At 30.6% G+C, this 18,761-nt stretch overlaps 3 protein-coding genes and 1 non-coding gene across 4 annotated transcripts; 1 reads left to right on the top strand and 3 right to left on the bottom strand.

Annotated features, from left to right (window-relative positions):
* Window positions 1–8,287: 8,287 nt before the first annotated feature.
* LOC110634247 (uncharacterized) lies at window positions 8,288–8,785 on the bottom strand. Its single transcript, XM_021783186.2, has one exon. It carries the CDS (start codon window positions 8,771–8,773, stop codon window positions 8,372–8,374), a length of 402 nt encoding a protein of 133 aa, XP_021638878.2. The 5' UTR covers window positions 8,774–8,785; the 3' UTR covers window positions 8,288–8,371.
* A 3,182-nt stretch (window positions 8,786–11,967) lies between these two features.
* Window positions 11,968–14,382, top strand: LOC110634308 (RING-box protein 1a). The gene is made up of 5 exons (XM_021783247.2): window positions 11,968–12,206; window positions 12,330–12,380; window positions 12,530–12,589; window positions 13,922–13,993; window positions 14,086–14,382. The coding sequence occupies exons 1-5, from the start codon at window positions 12,077–12,079 to the stop codon at window positions 14,121–14,123; spliced, it is 351 nt and encodes a 116-aa protein (XP_021638939.1). The 5' UTR covers window positions 11,968–12,076; the 3' UTR covers window positions 14,124–14,382.
* Window positions 14,383–15,533: 1,151 nt separating this feature from the next.
* TRNAS-GCU (transfer RNA serine (anticodon GCU)) lies at window positions 15,534–15,615 on the bottom strand. The gene has a single exon. It is a non-coding gene; the product is annotated as a tRNA-Ser (tRNA).
* A 271-nt stretch (window positions 15,616–15,886) lies between these two features.
* On the bottom strand, window positions 15,887–18,537 carry LOC110634259 (subtilisin-like protease SBT1.4). The gene has a single exon (XM_021783203.2). The coding sequence runs from the start codon at window positions 18,397–18,399 to the stop codon at window positions 16,072–16,074; it is 2,328 nt and encodes a 775-aa protein (XP_021638895.2). The 5' UTR covers window positions 18,400–18,537; the 3' UTR covers window positions 15,887–16,071.
* Between the last annotated feature and the right edge of the window lie 224 nt (window positions 18,538–18,761).

Below are 18,761 nucleotides of genomic sequence, written 5' to 3' on the forward strand. Positions count from 1 at the left end.
TATTTTAAAATTATTAGAGAAAAATTAAATACAATATTAAGCTAATACAGAAAATTGTATCTGAAAATTTATTAGATAAAAAGTTGGTAAAAGCACTTAAAAATTTTGAAGACGTAAATGCCAATAGAGGAAAAGTGGAGGGCAAATCAGTGATTTCGAAACCTTATGCAAAGCTTATAAAAGCGGCAATTTCATGGCGTGACGAAATTCTTTTTGCACGTGTAACCACAGAAAAAAAAGATTATCCACTGTGATTCCCTTCCTGTGAGGAATTGTATAATTCTATATCAATTAATATAAAATAGTAAATAAATAATAATTAAACATATAAATAAATATATTATTATTTAAAAAAATTTAAAGATAATTATAAATTTTTAAATATATATATGTGTCTCCATTCACCGACAAATAATTATTTTACAAAACTATTATTTTATTATATAATTTCTTTCCCTTTACATGTCATGTGCGCCAGTTTGGCAGGACGGCAAAAATGTCAGGTTAAGTGTTAGGCTGAATTTGAGATTAAGATTGAGTTATTAAAAAAATATTATTTTATATATTATTAAAAAACAATTTAAAATTTTTATTATTTAAAATATTCTCAGTCTAATTTAAAATAATTTTAATGTTATCTAATTAAAATATTTATATAAAAAAAAAACTTTAATAAAAAATTCCAGTAATAGACGCTTGATCTAGATATGTATGTATATATGATAGTGTTTTAGTTAGTTTCCTCTTTGCTTTCCTCAAGTGGACCATATGATATATAGGAAGCAAAATCCATGATGGTAATTATGAAGAAACCTCATTATCAGTCAATTATAGTTTTTAAGTATATGGTTAGAATTGAAGAATATGAATAAAAATATCAGGATAAGAAAAGTAATTTTCAACATTTAAAATGCAAAATGAATTGAATTAGTGTATATATATATAGCCATCAATGCTCATTGGTCTCTATATATGCATCATGCTTTCTTGGGGGCCATATTTTTATAGAAAACTTTATCATTTGACGTTGATAATACAGTCATATTCCATGGGCTAATGTAAGTTTCCATGAAGCCAGGATTTACCAATTAATTTCTCATATTTGGCTATTAAACATTCCTCCTTCTCCTTCTTCTTCTTCTTTTCCTCTTTCCTTCCTTATCTTTATTTGAATAATCTTTATTATTATTATATTTATAATTTTTTTATATACAAAAGGCAAGGGAAATCTGGTTTAAACTTCATTTATAGCGAAAATAGAGTATTTTTTTTTTCCTTCGTGATGCTCAAAATATTAAGGGCACGATGCATATAATGCCATTTTGATGGTGAGTGTGGCTCCAAGTATAGTTATTTTCTTCCACTTATTATGTATACAAGTTGAAGGAAATATCTATATCCACTTGCATTAAAGTGTGTGTTTATATATAAGTAAATATTGAATGAAAAATATGGGTTAATATCATGGATTGCATGCTAGCATATCAAAAAAATAAAAATGGAAAAAATAAAAGAAAAATAGTTGTTCCAAATGAAAGTGGGAGCACATGCAATATAAAAGAAAAATATTGAATATTGGAATTAATTAAAAAATCTTTATTTAAAAATATAATTAATATACTTAGTCCTAAAATTTGATTTGATAACAAATTGACTCTCATTTAATAAATCGATTTTAAATATAGCCAATCTTTACTAAGCTTAACACCTAATAAGGAAATTTGTCAGATCACTTAATTAAGTTACAGCTCAAATAAAAAATATTTAATTATGTTAGAACTCAGTAAATTGTTAATTCAATAAATTCGAATTCAATATAATATTGCTTAAAAATAATTTAATTAATTACAGAAAGTGTAATTCCCGCTAAAAATCACATTAGCAAGACAACCGGTTAATATAAAAAATGAGTATCACAAATCCATATTTATAAAAAAGAATATACATATGATGCTCAATATTATCTTTTAGAATTTTTGAAATGACTCTAAGAGTCATCCTAATACTATAAATAAGCAAAATGTGTATAACCAGATATATTTTTTACATTCTCTAAGCATTCATTAGTTCATTGCTCTAAAAAAGATATCTTTAAAATACTTATCGAATTTAGCTGTCAGAGTGATTGTCATTTGGCCACTAATCTCATTATTTTTTTTTTAATTTTTATTTCATGTTCCAAATAACCCTAGAAATCGTGGTAGCATCAATAATGTAATGGCCCGTTGCATTATTTTCAATATAAAAATGCAGCCAGCATCAGCAACCCTTTTAAAAGCTGTGTGTCGTTGTCCTGATTTGGTCGTCCAATATGGAGAAAATTCAACATCTCTATGGCTTTCTTCTCGTGTTTTGATTAAGAAACTCTCTCTTGTTGCTATGCATATTCAGCCCTACGAAAACCATCTACCCAGTTCTTTACACCTCCAATATATTGACCCTTTTTTCCAATACACGTATTTGAGTGTCCAACCTCTATTAAAATTAGATTATAAAAAAAAATCATTATATACAATTTGAAATAATATAAATTTAAATAATTTGACCTATATATATATATTATTCCAAGTCTTATTCTCATTATTTGACGTGGACTGTTCCGATCGGACTGACCAGAAAAGTCAAACATATGTACCAAACTGAGCACCGGCCGTGAAGAATGATGTCAGCAGTGACTGAGCAACTGGAAAAACGGCTGTATATTTCTGAATATACCAAAACTACCCCTACGGTCGAGAAAAGGATATGGTGTGGCAAGCTCTAACTATCACCGGCCTAATATTCAATCTCCTAGATTTTTCCTTCCATATTATTGGGTCTAAAGTTAGGTGGTCCCCGCCAATAATTAGATTTAGATGGGACCGACCGTCCATGATGTCAATCAATCTATGCTACTGGAATCTTACTCCGACGAAGGATTGGTTGCTTTCATCGACAAGAGCTCGTACCATTTCTCACTTCCTCTTTCATTAATTGTATGAGCCAACATAATGTGAGGCTCTTGTAAAGTTATTTAAGAGAACTTATAAAAAAAAAAAAACAAATCTTATTTATTTTAATTTATTGATATGCTATCATGAAATTTTAATTCTGTATAAAAAAAACAGTTAATTCAACCTAAAATGTTCAATTAATACGAGTAAAATATAAACATTAATTATATTAAGATTAAATGTCTAAGTATTCAATTTTAACAACCTTTCTAAAAAGCTAAACCATTTTTAATAATTGTACTTCGTTTTGGTTTTGAATGCCATGTATTTGCTGTCTCTTTGCATAGACGAAATATGTGAACAATATTAAGCGGCTGCAACATCCAAATCGATTCACATTTGAAACAATTCCAATAAGAATTTCATTTTCTGTTGAATCCCTCTACAGCCACATTATTGTCTAAGCACTAGCTCAAAAAAATTGTCGCACATTCAACGGAAATATTGTATTATTCATACCCACACAAATTTAAAAGAATCTCTACAACACTATACATACCCCACCTTGTGCTAAAAAATCAATAAAACTAGAGTATGGAAATTAAGGCGAAATAAGTTTTTGCTTGTTCACCTAAATCAACAATTTTCATGTATTTTTTGATATGAATTTTTCTTATTTATACTCAATTCATTATGGACTCAAAATATAAAATATATAAAGAAAAGTCATGCAGCTGGATATTTGATTAAATATGAGTCTGTAAAATTAATTTATATAACTCATTAGTTGATTAGATGAAGTGTTCATATGTAACACTTGTATTGTAAGACTTATATAAATAGGTTATATAAATAGGCCCTTTCTTTATATATTTATTTTCAATAAATAATATCCTGTTACCAAATTTTTAAAAAAAAAATAATTATGCATAAGATATAGAACGAAATTCATCTATTAAATATATGAATTTTATATATTTATGACTTGACTTCACAGCGTACGACAAAAAATTTCCCTTTGGACAAATAGAAATAAGCCATGGCTAGAAAAATATATGGGAGAAAATCATGGCAAGAATGAATAAACTAGATTCAACCAACCAAAGCCTGTTTCATGCCGGAATGGTTATAGTCAATTGTGAAGAAAACATGAATTATGGTTCTCGATTGACAATGCTTAATTATATGGTTAATTAATTCTTCTTGCAATGGAATGATTGTAATAGTTATGTTCGTGTAAAATGTGATTAGATGGTACCCTAAAAAGGGACCATAATTATGGGTTTTGATTAGAGACTTGAAGCATTTCGAGCATCATTCATTTGAAACACTGCCCTTCCTTTGAATCTAGACTCTAGACCCACCAAAATCAACAATTAAGGTCCTGTTAGAGGTTGGGTATAGCTACATGCATTGCTCCACCGTCCAAATTCAAAGAAAACCCCATTTCATAATTAACTTCTCTCACGCTTCTTAATTAGTTTTCGAGGCAATTAATCAGAAATTAGGAGGATTATTTTTATTTAAATTCAGTTTATAATAGACCCAATATATAAGATATATGATGATATCCATCTATTAAATATATGAGTCATACTTGTTTATATTTTAAATTCATGATAGATCAAATTTAGGCAAAAATTTTCTAAATTAGGATATTAATATAAATGCTTATTCATTTGGATTTAATTATCGAAAATTATACTTTTTTTTCATTTTCTCTATTGATATTTTATTAAAAGTATATTTACTTTAGATATTAAATACAATTGATAACTAATGATATTAATAGTGAGTAGCTAATCTATCATAACTAGATATATAATTATTAATTTATTATACAATACAGAAAAATAATTAAAAATATAATTATTTTTTAAGTATATATAAAAATTAATGTTATAATTATTATTTATTATAATTTTAAATAATTTATTGATATAAAAAATTAATTTAAAGATAAATTTTATAATTAATAAATTTAAAATAATAATATAATCTACATAAAAAATAAAAATAAATCAACTACTCACATATAGTCTATCAACTATAGTCTAAATGAATTTATTAAACACGTTAATTCATTAATTTGAATATATATTAACTATTAGCCAAATCAAAAAGATAATTCATACGCCCACTAATTGATTGTTGCATAATATATATATATATATATATATATATATATAATGATCCATTATTTCCCTTAGCATAGCAAAAGCAAAAGCAAGATCCAAAGTTTACCCACCAAACAGTACTATCCATAGGGATATACCATAGGGATATATATATATCCCTATGGATAGTACTGTTTGGTGGGTAAACTTTGGATCTTGCTTTTGCTTTTGCTATGCTAAGGGAAATAATGGATCATTTCCCAACTAGCTATGTATGGATGCTAAAGCCTGAAGTCCAATAGGCAATATATATATATATATATATATATATATATATATATGGATAGTAGTGTTTGGTGGGTAAACTTAGGATCTTGCTTTTGCTTTTGCTATGCTAAGGGAAATAATGGACCATTTCCCAACTATCTATGTAGGGATGCTAAGCCTGAAGTCCGATAGGCAATGCAAGTTATTTAACTGTTCATGGAATATGATTTCATTACCAGAAGTAAACAAATTGAAAAATCTCTTGGTTCCACTTTGTCCAAAGCATGTGATGTGAGGATCCTCCACTGAAGATTCCAGGTTGATTGAATTATATAGGTTTTCCATCATTAGTGGGCGGAAGAACATTAAAAATACTTAATCATTGGGTATTTTTCTATGCAATAAATAATCCATATGGAACCACGTTTTTTATGTTTGATTCCTATTTACATATAATATTAATTTTTATGTAGCTTCTTTTTTTTTTAAATTCTCGATTATCAATGGGCATATCTTGTTGAGATGGATCATATCATTAATTACAATTTATTTATTTAAAATTTTTTTATCAAATATATGATCAGCTTACTTATATATTTATTTTTTAAAAAAAATTATATCAAATTACGTAGGATTATCAATTTTATTAATTAAAAATATTGTGGCTTCAAAATCATGTCATAATTTGCTCGTTTGTTTCTTTTGTCCCTTGTTATTGAGATTTGATTGTCATTGGGCTTCAAAACAAGCCCATCTCATATATTTGATGGCCCATTACACTCAAAGATGGTTCAAATTTCATTATGAGGATAATAATTAAGGCCAACCATCCTAATTTACATTTGGATTAAATTAATTAAATTATTTTATATATTTTTTTAAATTTATTTATAATTATATTTAATTAAAAGAATAGTTAAAGATTAAATTACATATTTATTTATAATTAATTTTTATAAAATAATTTAATTGACTTAATTTATAAATGATGTCATAAACTAAATCTATTTAATGATTTTAAAAAAAATCATATATTGTATTTTCTGTTTTCATTTCCTTATCACAAGAATCAATATGAAGAAAATTAGTTTGATGAAATTGCATATAATAATAATAATAATAATAATAATAATAATAATAATAATAATAATAATAATAGTGATTAGTCTGCGTCACATAATCTCAGCTATTTTATTTTATTTTTATAATATTACCAAACCATTTCAATAATTTTCATACATCATTTAGCTTAGATGAGCTCGATCCAGCCTTTCATAATACAATTAATTTGTCAGTTTGGGGGATTTTTTTCATAAAATTTTTTTTTTGTTCAATTCATTAATAAGAATTATAAAATAAGCATTATAATATTCTTCTCATAAGAAAAACAAATATAAATTTAGATATTTAAAATCTTTTGTTCATAAATAATATAAGAAAAGAAAAAAAATATTTTAATAACAATTAATCATTTTTCATTTTAAAAAATTAAAAGAATCTTTTACAATATTATATTTTCAGGAACTTACTATTTTTGTGACTAATAAAATAAATTAAATCATTAAATATTAATTTGAAATGGGTTAACCACGAAGCTCCATCGATACAAGATCATATGAAAATCTAAAATCTCTAACTATAGAAAATCAACTATTCATATTGTGCTTTAAATTGTTAAAAATTTTATTCAAATACTATAAAAAAATTAATAAAATCTTGCTAAAAGAAGAAAATAAAACCCTATTAATGGAGAAACGTGATCTAGTATAGAAAATATAACTTTAAATCTGTTTTACAATAGACATAAATCTGAGCAAAAAAATAAAAAATTTTTCTAAACAGACATAAATGTATTGAAAAGAAAAATAAAAAAAAAAAGATCTGGAATAATCACGTTGAAAAACTCGCGGTAATCACTCAAGAAAGAGATTTAAAGTAGATTTTGGGATTCTTTAATTTCCAGTTTCCGATCTCCAATCTTCTTGTCTTCGTGTGATAGAGATCTGAAGCTCATAAAGAGGGCATCTATTGGGATCTTTGCTTGTGATCTATTTCAATCGTCACATGAGATTTTCTATCTCAAATAACTTTCAGAAGAAACAGGTTTTTAAATTAAAATAAAAAATAAATTAAAAGTGGCATATTTCATATTTTAATTCAAAGATAAGGACAAACACAGAGGTTGGGTTATCAACAGCCAAGAGCAAGTAATTAATCGGCTTTTGTTTAATTAGTAGTTAACAAGCTAATTAATTAAACAATGCCATTAAAGAAAACACCATTGCTTAGTTATCATCACATGCAGTTTATTTGTTTCTGCTGATTTTCAAATTAAATATGACTTGAAAATGTTACATTCCTCAGCTATCCATTTTAAATGAACCTAATAAATTGGAAGTTTTAATCTTATTAAATTATTTAATTATCAGATAACTCAAACTATAATTATTTAAAATGTTAAAATTATACTCTAAGAATCTATTTGATAATAAAAATAATTTTAGTAACTATCAATTATTTTACTGATTATTAATTATTAGTATTTAATTATTTATACAATCAAAACATTTGATAAAAATAGTAATTAGACTTTAAATATAAATATAAAAATAATGATGTTATTGTTTTGCTTTTAATTAAAATATTTTTTTAATTTTTAAAAATTAGAAGATATGATATTTTATAAATTATTTTTTTTTAATTTTTAAATATTAATATAAAATTAAATAATATAGAAAAAAGGGATAATATTTTTGAATTTGAAGTCCCTGCTGCCACTAGCTAATACCAGGCAAAATTAAGCTATTTGCCAAAAATCATCCAAATCCCAATGACACTTCACCCATCCCAAAATTGGAGATTTATGGGATCCATTCTTATATTCAAACTTCATTGATTACCAAGAAAATTTGTAAGAGCTGGAGATCTTCTCAAAGAAAGATTTTGGGTTTTCATTTCATTTCAGCTTCTTGTAATTAACAACTTTAGATAGAACAAAAAAAAAAGCTAAAGAAAAAAAATAATAAAACCGAAGAAGAAGACAACAAAAAAAATCTACATAAAAATGGATCGAGGGCGATCTGATCCAGCCATGGAAGGATAGCTAGAGAAAGATAAACCCATAACAGGAACAGCAAAACTAGCCTCCATTACGAGCCTTTGTTGATAAGCTTCTATAGTAGCTCCAGCATCAATAACATCCTTAATCAAATTCCTATAATATTCCTTCAGCTTCCTTAACATGCATGAGTAATGCAATTTTAGCCACCTTAGTCTCATCTTTCTCAGCATTTTCAACAAAAAGAACCCTCGTCGAGGCTTCTTTCCACCTAAACGCACCGAGGGAAGTTTACGCCTACGCAGAGAAATTCTCCGGTGAGTAGGCCACCGCGGGAAGGAGGTGGAAAGATGGGTTTGGGAGGTGTTTTGGCTAGGGGTTTCATCATGGAGAGCCATGTGAGTATGGGAGTGATGAGAGGGAAAACCAAGGAGAGGTTATATAATATCAGGAGGGTGAAGTTGACTACACATATGGAGACAAAGGCAAGTTTGAGCATTTGGGTGTAGTGTATTGGTGTGGGTTGAGAATTTGTTTGTGGAAGAGGTCCACATGGGGAGGTTTTAATTTTTGTTTCTTAGCGTTACAAGCAGCAAATAAAGAAAACGTGCAATATTTTACATATTGTGGTTGATGATAATCCTTGCTAACAAAAAATCACATCATATTTTGCATTTCTCATCTCTTTATTTATCCTTTTTTTTATTATAATTATTCAAGAATTTTTAATATTTTAAAATTTATATTATAAAATAAGCCTTTCAATTACTTATATAATTATTTTGAAGCCATTGATCTCTAATTTTAATTAAAGTTAAAAAGAAATTATATGATATATTATATAATATATCATTATTGTAATTGAAAAATGCATTTCCCATCTTTTCAACATAAATGCATATTTTTTAATGGGTATATCCATTTTTTTTATAATTATTCAAGAAATTTTTAATTTTTTTAAATAAAGAATATATAGAGACTACTTAGAGTTTATAATTATTATTATTATCTTGCTTTCACTTAATATATTTTTTTATATTTTAATATAAAAAATAAATTTAAATGTTATATTCATAACATAATAATTAATTAATAGTAAAAATTAAAAGTAGATGGAAGTGAAATAAATAAAGAAAGTAATAACAATAATAACCTATCTATCTATATCTATATATAAAAATATATAAAAGTAAAAGATAATAGTAATTTTTTCTTCCTTACTTGACAACTTTTATAAATTTTAAATATATTTTTCACTTTCATAAAAGTAAAGGACAATAACAATTTTCTCTTTACTAATTTCTTCTTTTCTACTTAGCACCTTCTATAAATTTTAAATATATTTTTCAATTTTAGTATATAGAATAATAGTAATTTTATACAGTTTCTATAAATTTTAAATAAATTTTCTAATTTTATTTTCCAATTTTATGAAAGTAATGAACAATAGTAATTTTCTCATTCCTACCAGGCAGCTTCTATAAATTTTAAATATATTTTTGAATTTTAGCAGATGAACAATAGTAATTTTATCTTTTCTAGTTTATCTCTTATAGTTGATTGTTTCTATAAATTTTAAATATATTTTTCAGTTTTATAAAGGACAATAATAATTTTCTCTTTCCTGATTATTATTTTTTATTTGGTTGCTTTTATAAATTTTAAATACATTTTCTAATTTTATAAAAGTAAATGGCAACAATAATTTTCTCTTTCCTACTTTGCAGTTTCTAAAAATTTTAATTATATTTTTCAATTCTCATAAAAGCTTTCCTACTTTGTAGCTTCTATAAAATTAAAAAAGCAAAGAATAAGAGCAATTTATTACTATTTTTCTAATTTTCAATACATTTTCCAAATTTCATAAAAACTTTCTTATTTATAACTTCTATATAATTTAATAAGAGCAATTTATTCCTATTTTTTAATTTCTATTATCTAATTTTTATAAAAGTTTTTCTACTTAGTGTTGTAGAACAGCTAAGAACAAAAAATAAAACAAGGACCAATCATTGAAAAAAAAGAATTAATTCTCAATAATTTTATTTAATCTCAATAATAATCATAATTAAAAATTACTGAATAATAAAAAATTAATTCTATTTATAGAGTTTACAACTCTAATCAAATTAGAAATAAAAATCTTAATTCAACTCTAATTAGGAATACTAAATAAGATAAATTAAAAAATAATAAACCTAATACTAATAAATTTTCTAAACAATAAAAACTCTTTAAATTTCTTAATTCTATAATAATCAAAATTTCCAAATAAAATTATAAACTTCTTACTCTGCATTACTTAGCAATCTCTATATAATTAAAAAAAAAAAAAGTAAAGAATAAAAATATTTTTTCCTTATTTTCTAGTAAAAATAATAATAATAAGTTATTGATATATGGGAGTTATTATTGAGAATCCTCATTGTATCTTTACGCATTTAGAATTCAAGTAACCCTATGGATAGAAAAAGCAAACAAATGCGCAAATATAACTTGGGAATTTGAAAGATTTAATTAATTATTGTTAAGCTCCGATCAAATTTACTCGAGCCTCATCCGTTAAAAAATAAAAATGTCTAAGCCATTTGAATGGAATTTCCATCTAGTATGAAATATATACACATATACATAAAATGGGTAAATTTTAATTCGATTAATTTGAATTTATTCAATTTAGAGAAATTATTTTAATTTGTATATATAAAATAAAAAAAATTAAATAACTCATAAAATTAAGAATTCAATAGAAAACTAATCATCCTCATCTCTCTCATTTTAAGGTTATTGAAATTTCGTTATATTAATACAATTCATATTGATGGATCGTATGTAACAATTTATTTTATTTTCTTTCTTTTAATTATAACATTTCAGCTGATAAAACTATAATTAATATATACACTAATGAAAATTTCAAGCAATTTATTTCTTGTTAACCAAGAGTGGTTTATTTGAAAGTCAGCTCTCAATATCTTCTTTTATTTTAATTACTTGACAAAAATACTGTACCATCGCAGATCGAATATTTAACGTAGGCCATGACGTTTGTTTAAGCACTTAATAAATGTTTTAATTAAGATGGATGCTACGTAGATGGGCATGTGAAGACGTGAAGCATTAGAGAAGATGATTAATTAAGATAGGAAATTAGTGGTATTTAATTTTACACATTAATGAAGAGAGGTAATATATCTGGTCCAGAATCCAGCAAAATTGGTCCTGCCAATCCGTGGTCCGATTCCCATATTCAAAACTTGTGCCAAACTTTTTGGTGCAAACTTTTGAAGCTTCTTCTCATGGTCTTGCATCACACGCATGGGTTGTTATTTTAAATTATTCGCAAGTTCAAAACGACAAATATTTCTAAAAAGAAAAATACAAATCATTTTAATTTTTCTTTTCAAGATAAGTTGTATTTCATTAGAAAAGAAATGGGGCAGTAGAAGAAGGCCCCAGAGCCCATTACAACAAGAATTCCAGAAAACCGAAACACCGCAGGCTCAAAAAATAGCCAGCCCGAAGCCCAACAAAAGTAAAATTTACTTTTACTTGCGAATTATCTATAAAGTAAAAAATATCATTTTCTTTTTCACCGTTTACTTGCGTTCACTTGCCGAGATCCTTTTCCACTCGCCCGAAAAATAAGATACCTAAAAAGAGCCCAAGTAGACCTGTGACTCTACCGAACCAGAAGCGAGATGGACACCGACGTGACCATGGTCCCAGCGGGTGAGGCTAGCTCAAGCGTCGCCGGACCTTCATCTTCCACCAAGAAGCCCAAACGTTTCGAAATTAAGAAGTGGAATGCCGTCGCTCTTTGGGCCTGGGGTCTATTCTCACGCCTCCAAAACCCTAATCCTGATATTCATATATATGATTTCGTTTTTGTGTTTTTGGATTCTCTTTACCTGTGTCTTCCTGATTTCGTTTGTGGCCTTTGATGGTTTCCAGATATTGTTGTGGATAACTGTGCGATTTGTAGGAACCATATTATGGATCTTTGTAAGTTTAACGTTCCTCGCTCGATCCTTAATCCCTGTTTGTATTTTTCCCTATTTAAGTTTGATTATTTATCTCTGTAAATTTATGAATGGGTTTCTGTTAGTAGTTATGATTAAGGTGATTTGATTGCCTTTTTTTTTTTTTTCTAGGCATTGAGTGCCAAGCGAATCAAGCAAGCGCTACAAGTGAGGAGTGCACTGTTGCCTGGGGTATGATCTCACTTCTTTAAAACCCTAACTCTAACTCATTAAATTTGGGGCTTTCTCTTTATGGTACTTGTGAATTGATATGTTTGAATCCTGACTTTTTGATTTTTGTATTGGTTATTGAATTATTTCTTATTGCCAAATATGTTATGGCTAATTTTGTTCGCTGGGTAATTTGGGCACTGGTATGCATTAGGCACGCCTTCATGATTTTTGTGGTAGGTTTTTATTTTTATTTTTATTTTTTTTAATGTTTTTAAAATGTTGTATGAATGTACGTAGTTAAATGACAGTTTAATATGCTGTTTAATTAGACGAATTGTAGGAACTGAACTGACATCAAATAAGCTGATCATTCTAAGAATCTCAGATGCTGTCATTATCTTAGGCTTCTTTTTATTCAAACAGCTTCTGCATCTTAGCTCATATTCTCTCTTAAATAGTAGGATTCAATAAATAGCTTGGCAATTATACTTGGTTGGTAGTCTTGATCTTGGAGACATAATTAATCCAACTGAGTTCTTTGTAAATCAGATTGCAATCTCAAATAAAACAAAATTAGTTTTTGTCTAAACGAGAGGTTAACTATTTTTTTTGTTTTTTGAGCCGTAGTTAGTTAGGTTCTATTATAGACTGCTGCTTGAGAGAGATCCAAATGGATTTAGGCTTTTGGCATAATTTTTTACTATCCTGATGGGGCCCCCTTTCTTCAGTTCTCTTAGATGTTGATTTAGGTCGAAAACTTTAGACCGTGGATTTATGCTTCACGCAGAAAATTTACTCATGGAGCCCAGGACATATGAATGAGCAAACATCCATTTATATTCTTCGAGAATGCCTAAGAATGATTGGGTATCATGGAGATTCTTGACTGTGGTAAAGTCTAGTAGTCAAACATGATGTAGTGATGGTAGATTGAGCGGTATAAGCTTGACTTGGTTAAGAATCCTATTGTTGGTATTTAGGTTCTGGAGTTTTTGATTTACTTGGTCATTAGATGTTTGTAATCAATTATGGGGATGCTTATACACTTGCTTATTTTGTTTGACTTTGTGGATCTTATTGATCTTGAAGCACATAAACTATGATCACTGTAACATCTTTGCATTGTCACATCTAGCTTTATCACTGGTCTAAAACTCTAAATGCCCCCCAAAATTGATGTAGGACTTTGTTGGTTTGGTTAGTTTATGATTCATTGCTTGGATTTAAGCTTGATCAACGTTTGTATATGTCTAATGTTTATGAAAGACTTCATCTTATAAGGCTAGTCATTTCATTTGTTTTGTCAAATCATATTACATGACTGAAGAAACTTGGTTTCTTCTTACCCAGGTGTGTGCAATCATGCTTTTCACTTCCACTGCATCAGCCGATGGCTCAAGACCCGCCAAGTGTGCCCTCTTGGTATGCCTTCACCAATTCAATTACCTATTTTGCACTTTATGGTATTATGTGACAAATTACTCAACTCTTATGTGGCTTCCTCATTCTTTCAGACAATAGCGAGTGGGAATTCCAAAAGTATGGCCACTAGAATCACGGTGACAAGCGGGACAGCTGGGTCCAAAATTTGAAGTTGTGTGAATCATCACCTGAAATTAAGGCAGCGGCCAGTCTCCAGTAACTCAACATTGTAATAGATCCTTATAACATATTGGATCAACAGTTTGTTTGTTTCTGAATTTTTCCCTGCAGTCTTCCGACCCTATTTGTGGGGTTAGATGTGCAATTTCCTTGTGACCAATGCACTATTTTGTGTTGCAATGTTATTATATTGGTTTATGGTTGCTTAAGCTCAAAATGGAGTTGTGATCTCCATGATCACTAAACCGTCAAAATGTCTGCTTGCTAACTGCGAGGATGTCTCTGCTTGTTTGGGATCGCGGATTGTATTTTGGTTTTCTTTTCTTTTTAATCGAACAAGATGTGGTTCAAACTTGAGTTGGCTTAAAGCCAGCTAAAAGGGAAAAGGGATGCCATGGCTGCGAGGTACGTTTTAGACCAAGTTTTGGACGTCAATATATTTGCATCAGGAAACATTTAAGGCTATTTAAGGCAATGTTGGATATGATATAATGTAATTTAGTTAAATGTTTTATTAATTTTCATTAGAATATTTATTTACTGTATGTTTTTCAGTGTTGAACACTGAAAGAGTCGTATGCGTTGCAGAGATGAGAATGTTAAGGGGGATGAGTGATCATACTAGAGTAGATAAAGTCCGTAACGAGAGTATTAGAGAAAAGGTAGGAGTGGTGCCAATTGAAGATAAATTGAGGGAAGGGAGATTGAGATGGTTTGGTCATGTGAAGCGTAAATATACGGAAGCTCCAGTTAGACAATATGACCTAAAAGTATTACATATTAGGTTAGAGGATAGAAAGAAGTAGTACAACATGACCTAGAAGCATTATACATTTTTTAGGATTTAACCCAAAATCGCATTTTTGAGGATTTAATCCAAAATCGTTTAGAGTGTAGAAAGCGAATTCATATAGCCGACCTTAAATTTTTGGGATTAAGTTTTAGTTGAATTAAGTTGTATGTTATGTCCTACTAAACATATTTTAAATGTGTTAAATGAGCTTTGATAAGCTAGTCATTTCAGAGCAAATGTATCAACTTGTAATAGTTGGGTCTTTACGTGTGCATGAAGTATTTGTGATGTACTCTAAACGTGTTTTAGAGCTTGATAACTAATAGACATTAGCAAATTCTTAGATAGTAGAGGCCTCTACCTGTCCGTGTAGTTACTAATTCACATCACTTAATAGATGCATTGTTTCAATGGGGATAATTTAGATCTAGAGCTCTTAGAATTCGTTTTGGACAACACGGCCCTGCAATGCTTTGATTAAAGTTTGGAAACTAACCTTCGGCTTTTTGAGTTATACGGGTCTCAAAATATAAAATTCGTAATACTTAAAAAGAGATAAATTTACTACGTCGCCTGAGAGATTCGAACTCTCGCGGGGAAACCCCATGTACTTAGCAGGCACACGCCTTAACCACTCGGCCAAAGCGACTTTTTGATTCAAATGGTTCGCTATTCATTAATAACGGATATTCAAAGTTATGAGTGTTCCAGTTTCGTCGCCTATGGATGTGTGATTTACCGCTGATAAAAAACGTATCATCTAAACATGTCAAGCAAAAACGAATACTTGTCGTTCCTACAATCCATGGTTAAGTGTGCCTCAGAATTTAACATAGATAAGACTCATAGCCAGAACCACGGCAGAATTCAAGTTCTAGTGGATCATTACATCCAATTTACCCAGGAAATTTCTAATAGTGTGAACAAGAAACAAATTTTATTGTATTCCAATACATTAACTGGAACCCTTCCTACATCAACTGCTCCGATTTGAAATCTTGGTGAAACGAAAAACAAAACCAGTATCTTACTAACATGACAGATTGCACATATTAACAGAATCACATAAGTTGAATACACTCCAAATTCCTATATATCCAAATGCTCAGATGGAAGCCTTGGATGATCCTTGATGCCACTTAATAGCTATGGGACTCCTAACTCTGTGAGTTCCGTCGCTCCACTCAATTGATCCAAAACTTTGTGAGCTAATGCTAGACCAACCCAAACCAGCGCTAGAGAATGTAATATCATAGGACAATATCTGATTTTCTGCATTGAACTCGAGCTTACTTGGTGAAACCTTGACCTCTGTATTTGCAGGAGCATTCACCTTGACCTCATAAATTGCATTAACAGAACTTCCAACATTCTTCACTACCCTCTTATGTGTAACCACATTGGCGTTAGGCTCAAAAACAACACAGAATGATGGGTAGTTGAGATTGCCTGGGCTACCCAATTTTCGATCACATACATCCAAAGTTGCAGTTCCACCAACAAAAACTGCAATTCTCTTGGAATCATACCCAATTGTGCAAAGAAATGCAATATAATCACTGGTGTCCATGTCATACACCAATCCAGGATTAAGAGCACTATTGGGATCCACATGACCAGCTCCATGAACGAAGGGTGTTGATTCACTGCCAGTAGCAAGATCGAGAATGCTTTTGCCGGAATTATCCAAGTTATAAGCGGTAGTCACTAGAGCAGATTTTATAGCAGCGGGTGACCAATTCGGGTATGCCTTTCGAAGCAAAGCAGCGATTCCACTAACATGGGGACATGACATTGAGGTACCTGAGATTATGTTAAACTCAACTCTTCTAGGATCAATGTCCAAATCCGTTGGAGCTGAAGCTCCTGTCCAGCCAGCCAAGATGTTAACTCCAGGAGCTATAACATCAGGCTTCAAAATCTCCGGTGTCAAATGGTTTGGACCACGGCTAGAAAAGGCTGCAACTTTAGGAGCAGGCGGTGAAGTCCCAATTACAGTTCCATGGAAAACAATTGTTGCAGTAGGAAATTGACTCAATTTGATATATTGTCGAATCTGATTTCCAGCAATTTCGCCTACTATAGTAGCTGGTATAAGATGAGAGTCTGCAATGAGCTCCTCACCACTATCTGCAGTGTTTGCCATTATCATTCCAAGCCCACCTGCAAGCTTCACTGCGCTTCCCTTCTCTACTCTTGCATTCATTCCTCGATCGCATACCACAATTTTCCCCTTAACTTTTGATGGACTTAGACTCCCCATAAAGCAATATTTACTTCCACAATCACCAGCATACACCAAAGGCAGCTTGTCATCCACTAGCGGCTCACCAGAGTAGAGCGATACCCCACCAAAAATCCTCCCATCGCCTAGCACAACATCAGCTGGAAACTCTCTGTCAATGGTAGAAGCACCAACGGTGAGAATCCAAGGTGCGATATTAACGGCCGTAAAAGGATCTGGCCCTGAATTCCCAGCAGAGCAAGAAACAACAATTCCATGTTGGTTTGCTCCAAATGCCCCAATCGCTATCGAATCATGATCATATTGAGGAGCATAACCGGTGGCACCAACTGATAATGAAATCACATGGACACCATCTGCAATGGCTTGATCCATGGCGGCAAGAATGTCAGAGTCAAAGCAACCCAGACTCCAGCAAATCTTATATGCAGCAATTCTTGCCTTTGAGGCCATACCACGAGCTTCTCCAGGTGCGTATTCGTAAAAGCTCGCGTTATGGACGAAGGACCCAGCTGCAGTGGATGCTGTATGGGTGCCATGACCTTCTGTATCTCGGGGTGAAGCTGAATCTCTTGATCCATCAATGGGTTTCCCTTGATAGGACACATACCCTTTAAAGAAGGCTCTTGCACCGATGAGTTTCCGGTTACAAGCAGAAGCAGGAAAATCCGACGATGTCTCGCAGATACCTTTCCAATTATCCGGAACAGGAGACAGACCAGAGTCCGAGAAGCTCTGGTGTTCAGGCCATATTCCAGTGTCCAGAACACCAATAATCACGTCTTCACCATAAGCACCATTTGGCCAAAGGCCAGACCCAGTAGAAAGGCCTAAAAAGTGAGGAGTGCGGGTGGTGTGGAGCTGGCGAATCTGGTCAGGGACAATGGATAGGACCCCAGGAACACGGCGGAGTGCTGCAGCCTGGGCTGCAGTGAGGTGGGCAGAAAAGCCATTGATGGCGCGGCCATAGGTGTAGATGATCTTGGTGGGGTGGGAGGAGGGAGGGAGGGATCGGACGATTGATGTGTACCAATCACGGTGAGAGGAGAAGAGGATTGGCTTGTGAGATTTCGCGACGTGGACGATGAAGTTCTGTGGAAGGTTTGATGATGGTGAAGAGAAGATTAGAGGGGTGAGAGAAAGGAAGAAGAGGATGAAGTGAAGGAAAGAGACAGAGGAAATAGCCATGGAGTTTTCTTTCTGATTCCTGAGAAAATGGAGACCAATGGGGTCAGAAAAGTAAGTATCTTTATTGGGAAAAAGTGAGTAAAAGAGAAGGGTGGTATTTAGGACCCATATTGATCCACGTCAGAATAAGTCAAATTTTGCTCCCCATCCCCACCCTTTCTTTTTTATATTTTTTTAGCGATTTGAAAATGTATTTTTCTAAATTATTCCATTTAAAATAAATAGTTTTAAAATGTCATTAAATTCTTATTTTTAATGTTTATTAATTAAATTAATTCTGATACATTTTTTAATGTTTCTTTCAAGACTTGAACTCTTGAAGATAGATGGGTCCCTGTGGAACCACTAAGAATTGTGGGCAC

The sequence above is a fragment of the Hevea brasiliensis genome, chromosome 1, assembly GCF_030052815.1.
Source record: "Hevea brasiliensis isolate MT/VB/25A 57/8 chromosome 1, ASM3005281v1, whole genome shotgun sequence".
NCBI lineage: Eukaryota > Viridiplantae > Streptophyta > Magnoliopsida > Malpighiales > Euphorbiaceae > Hevea > Hevea brasiliensis.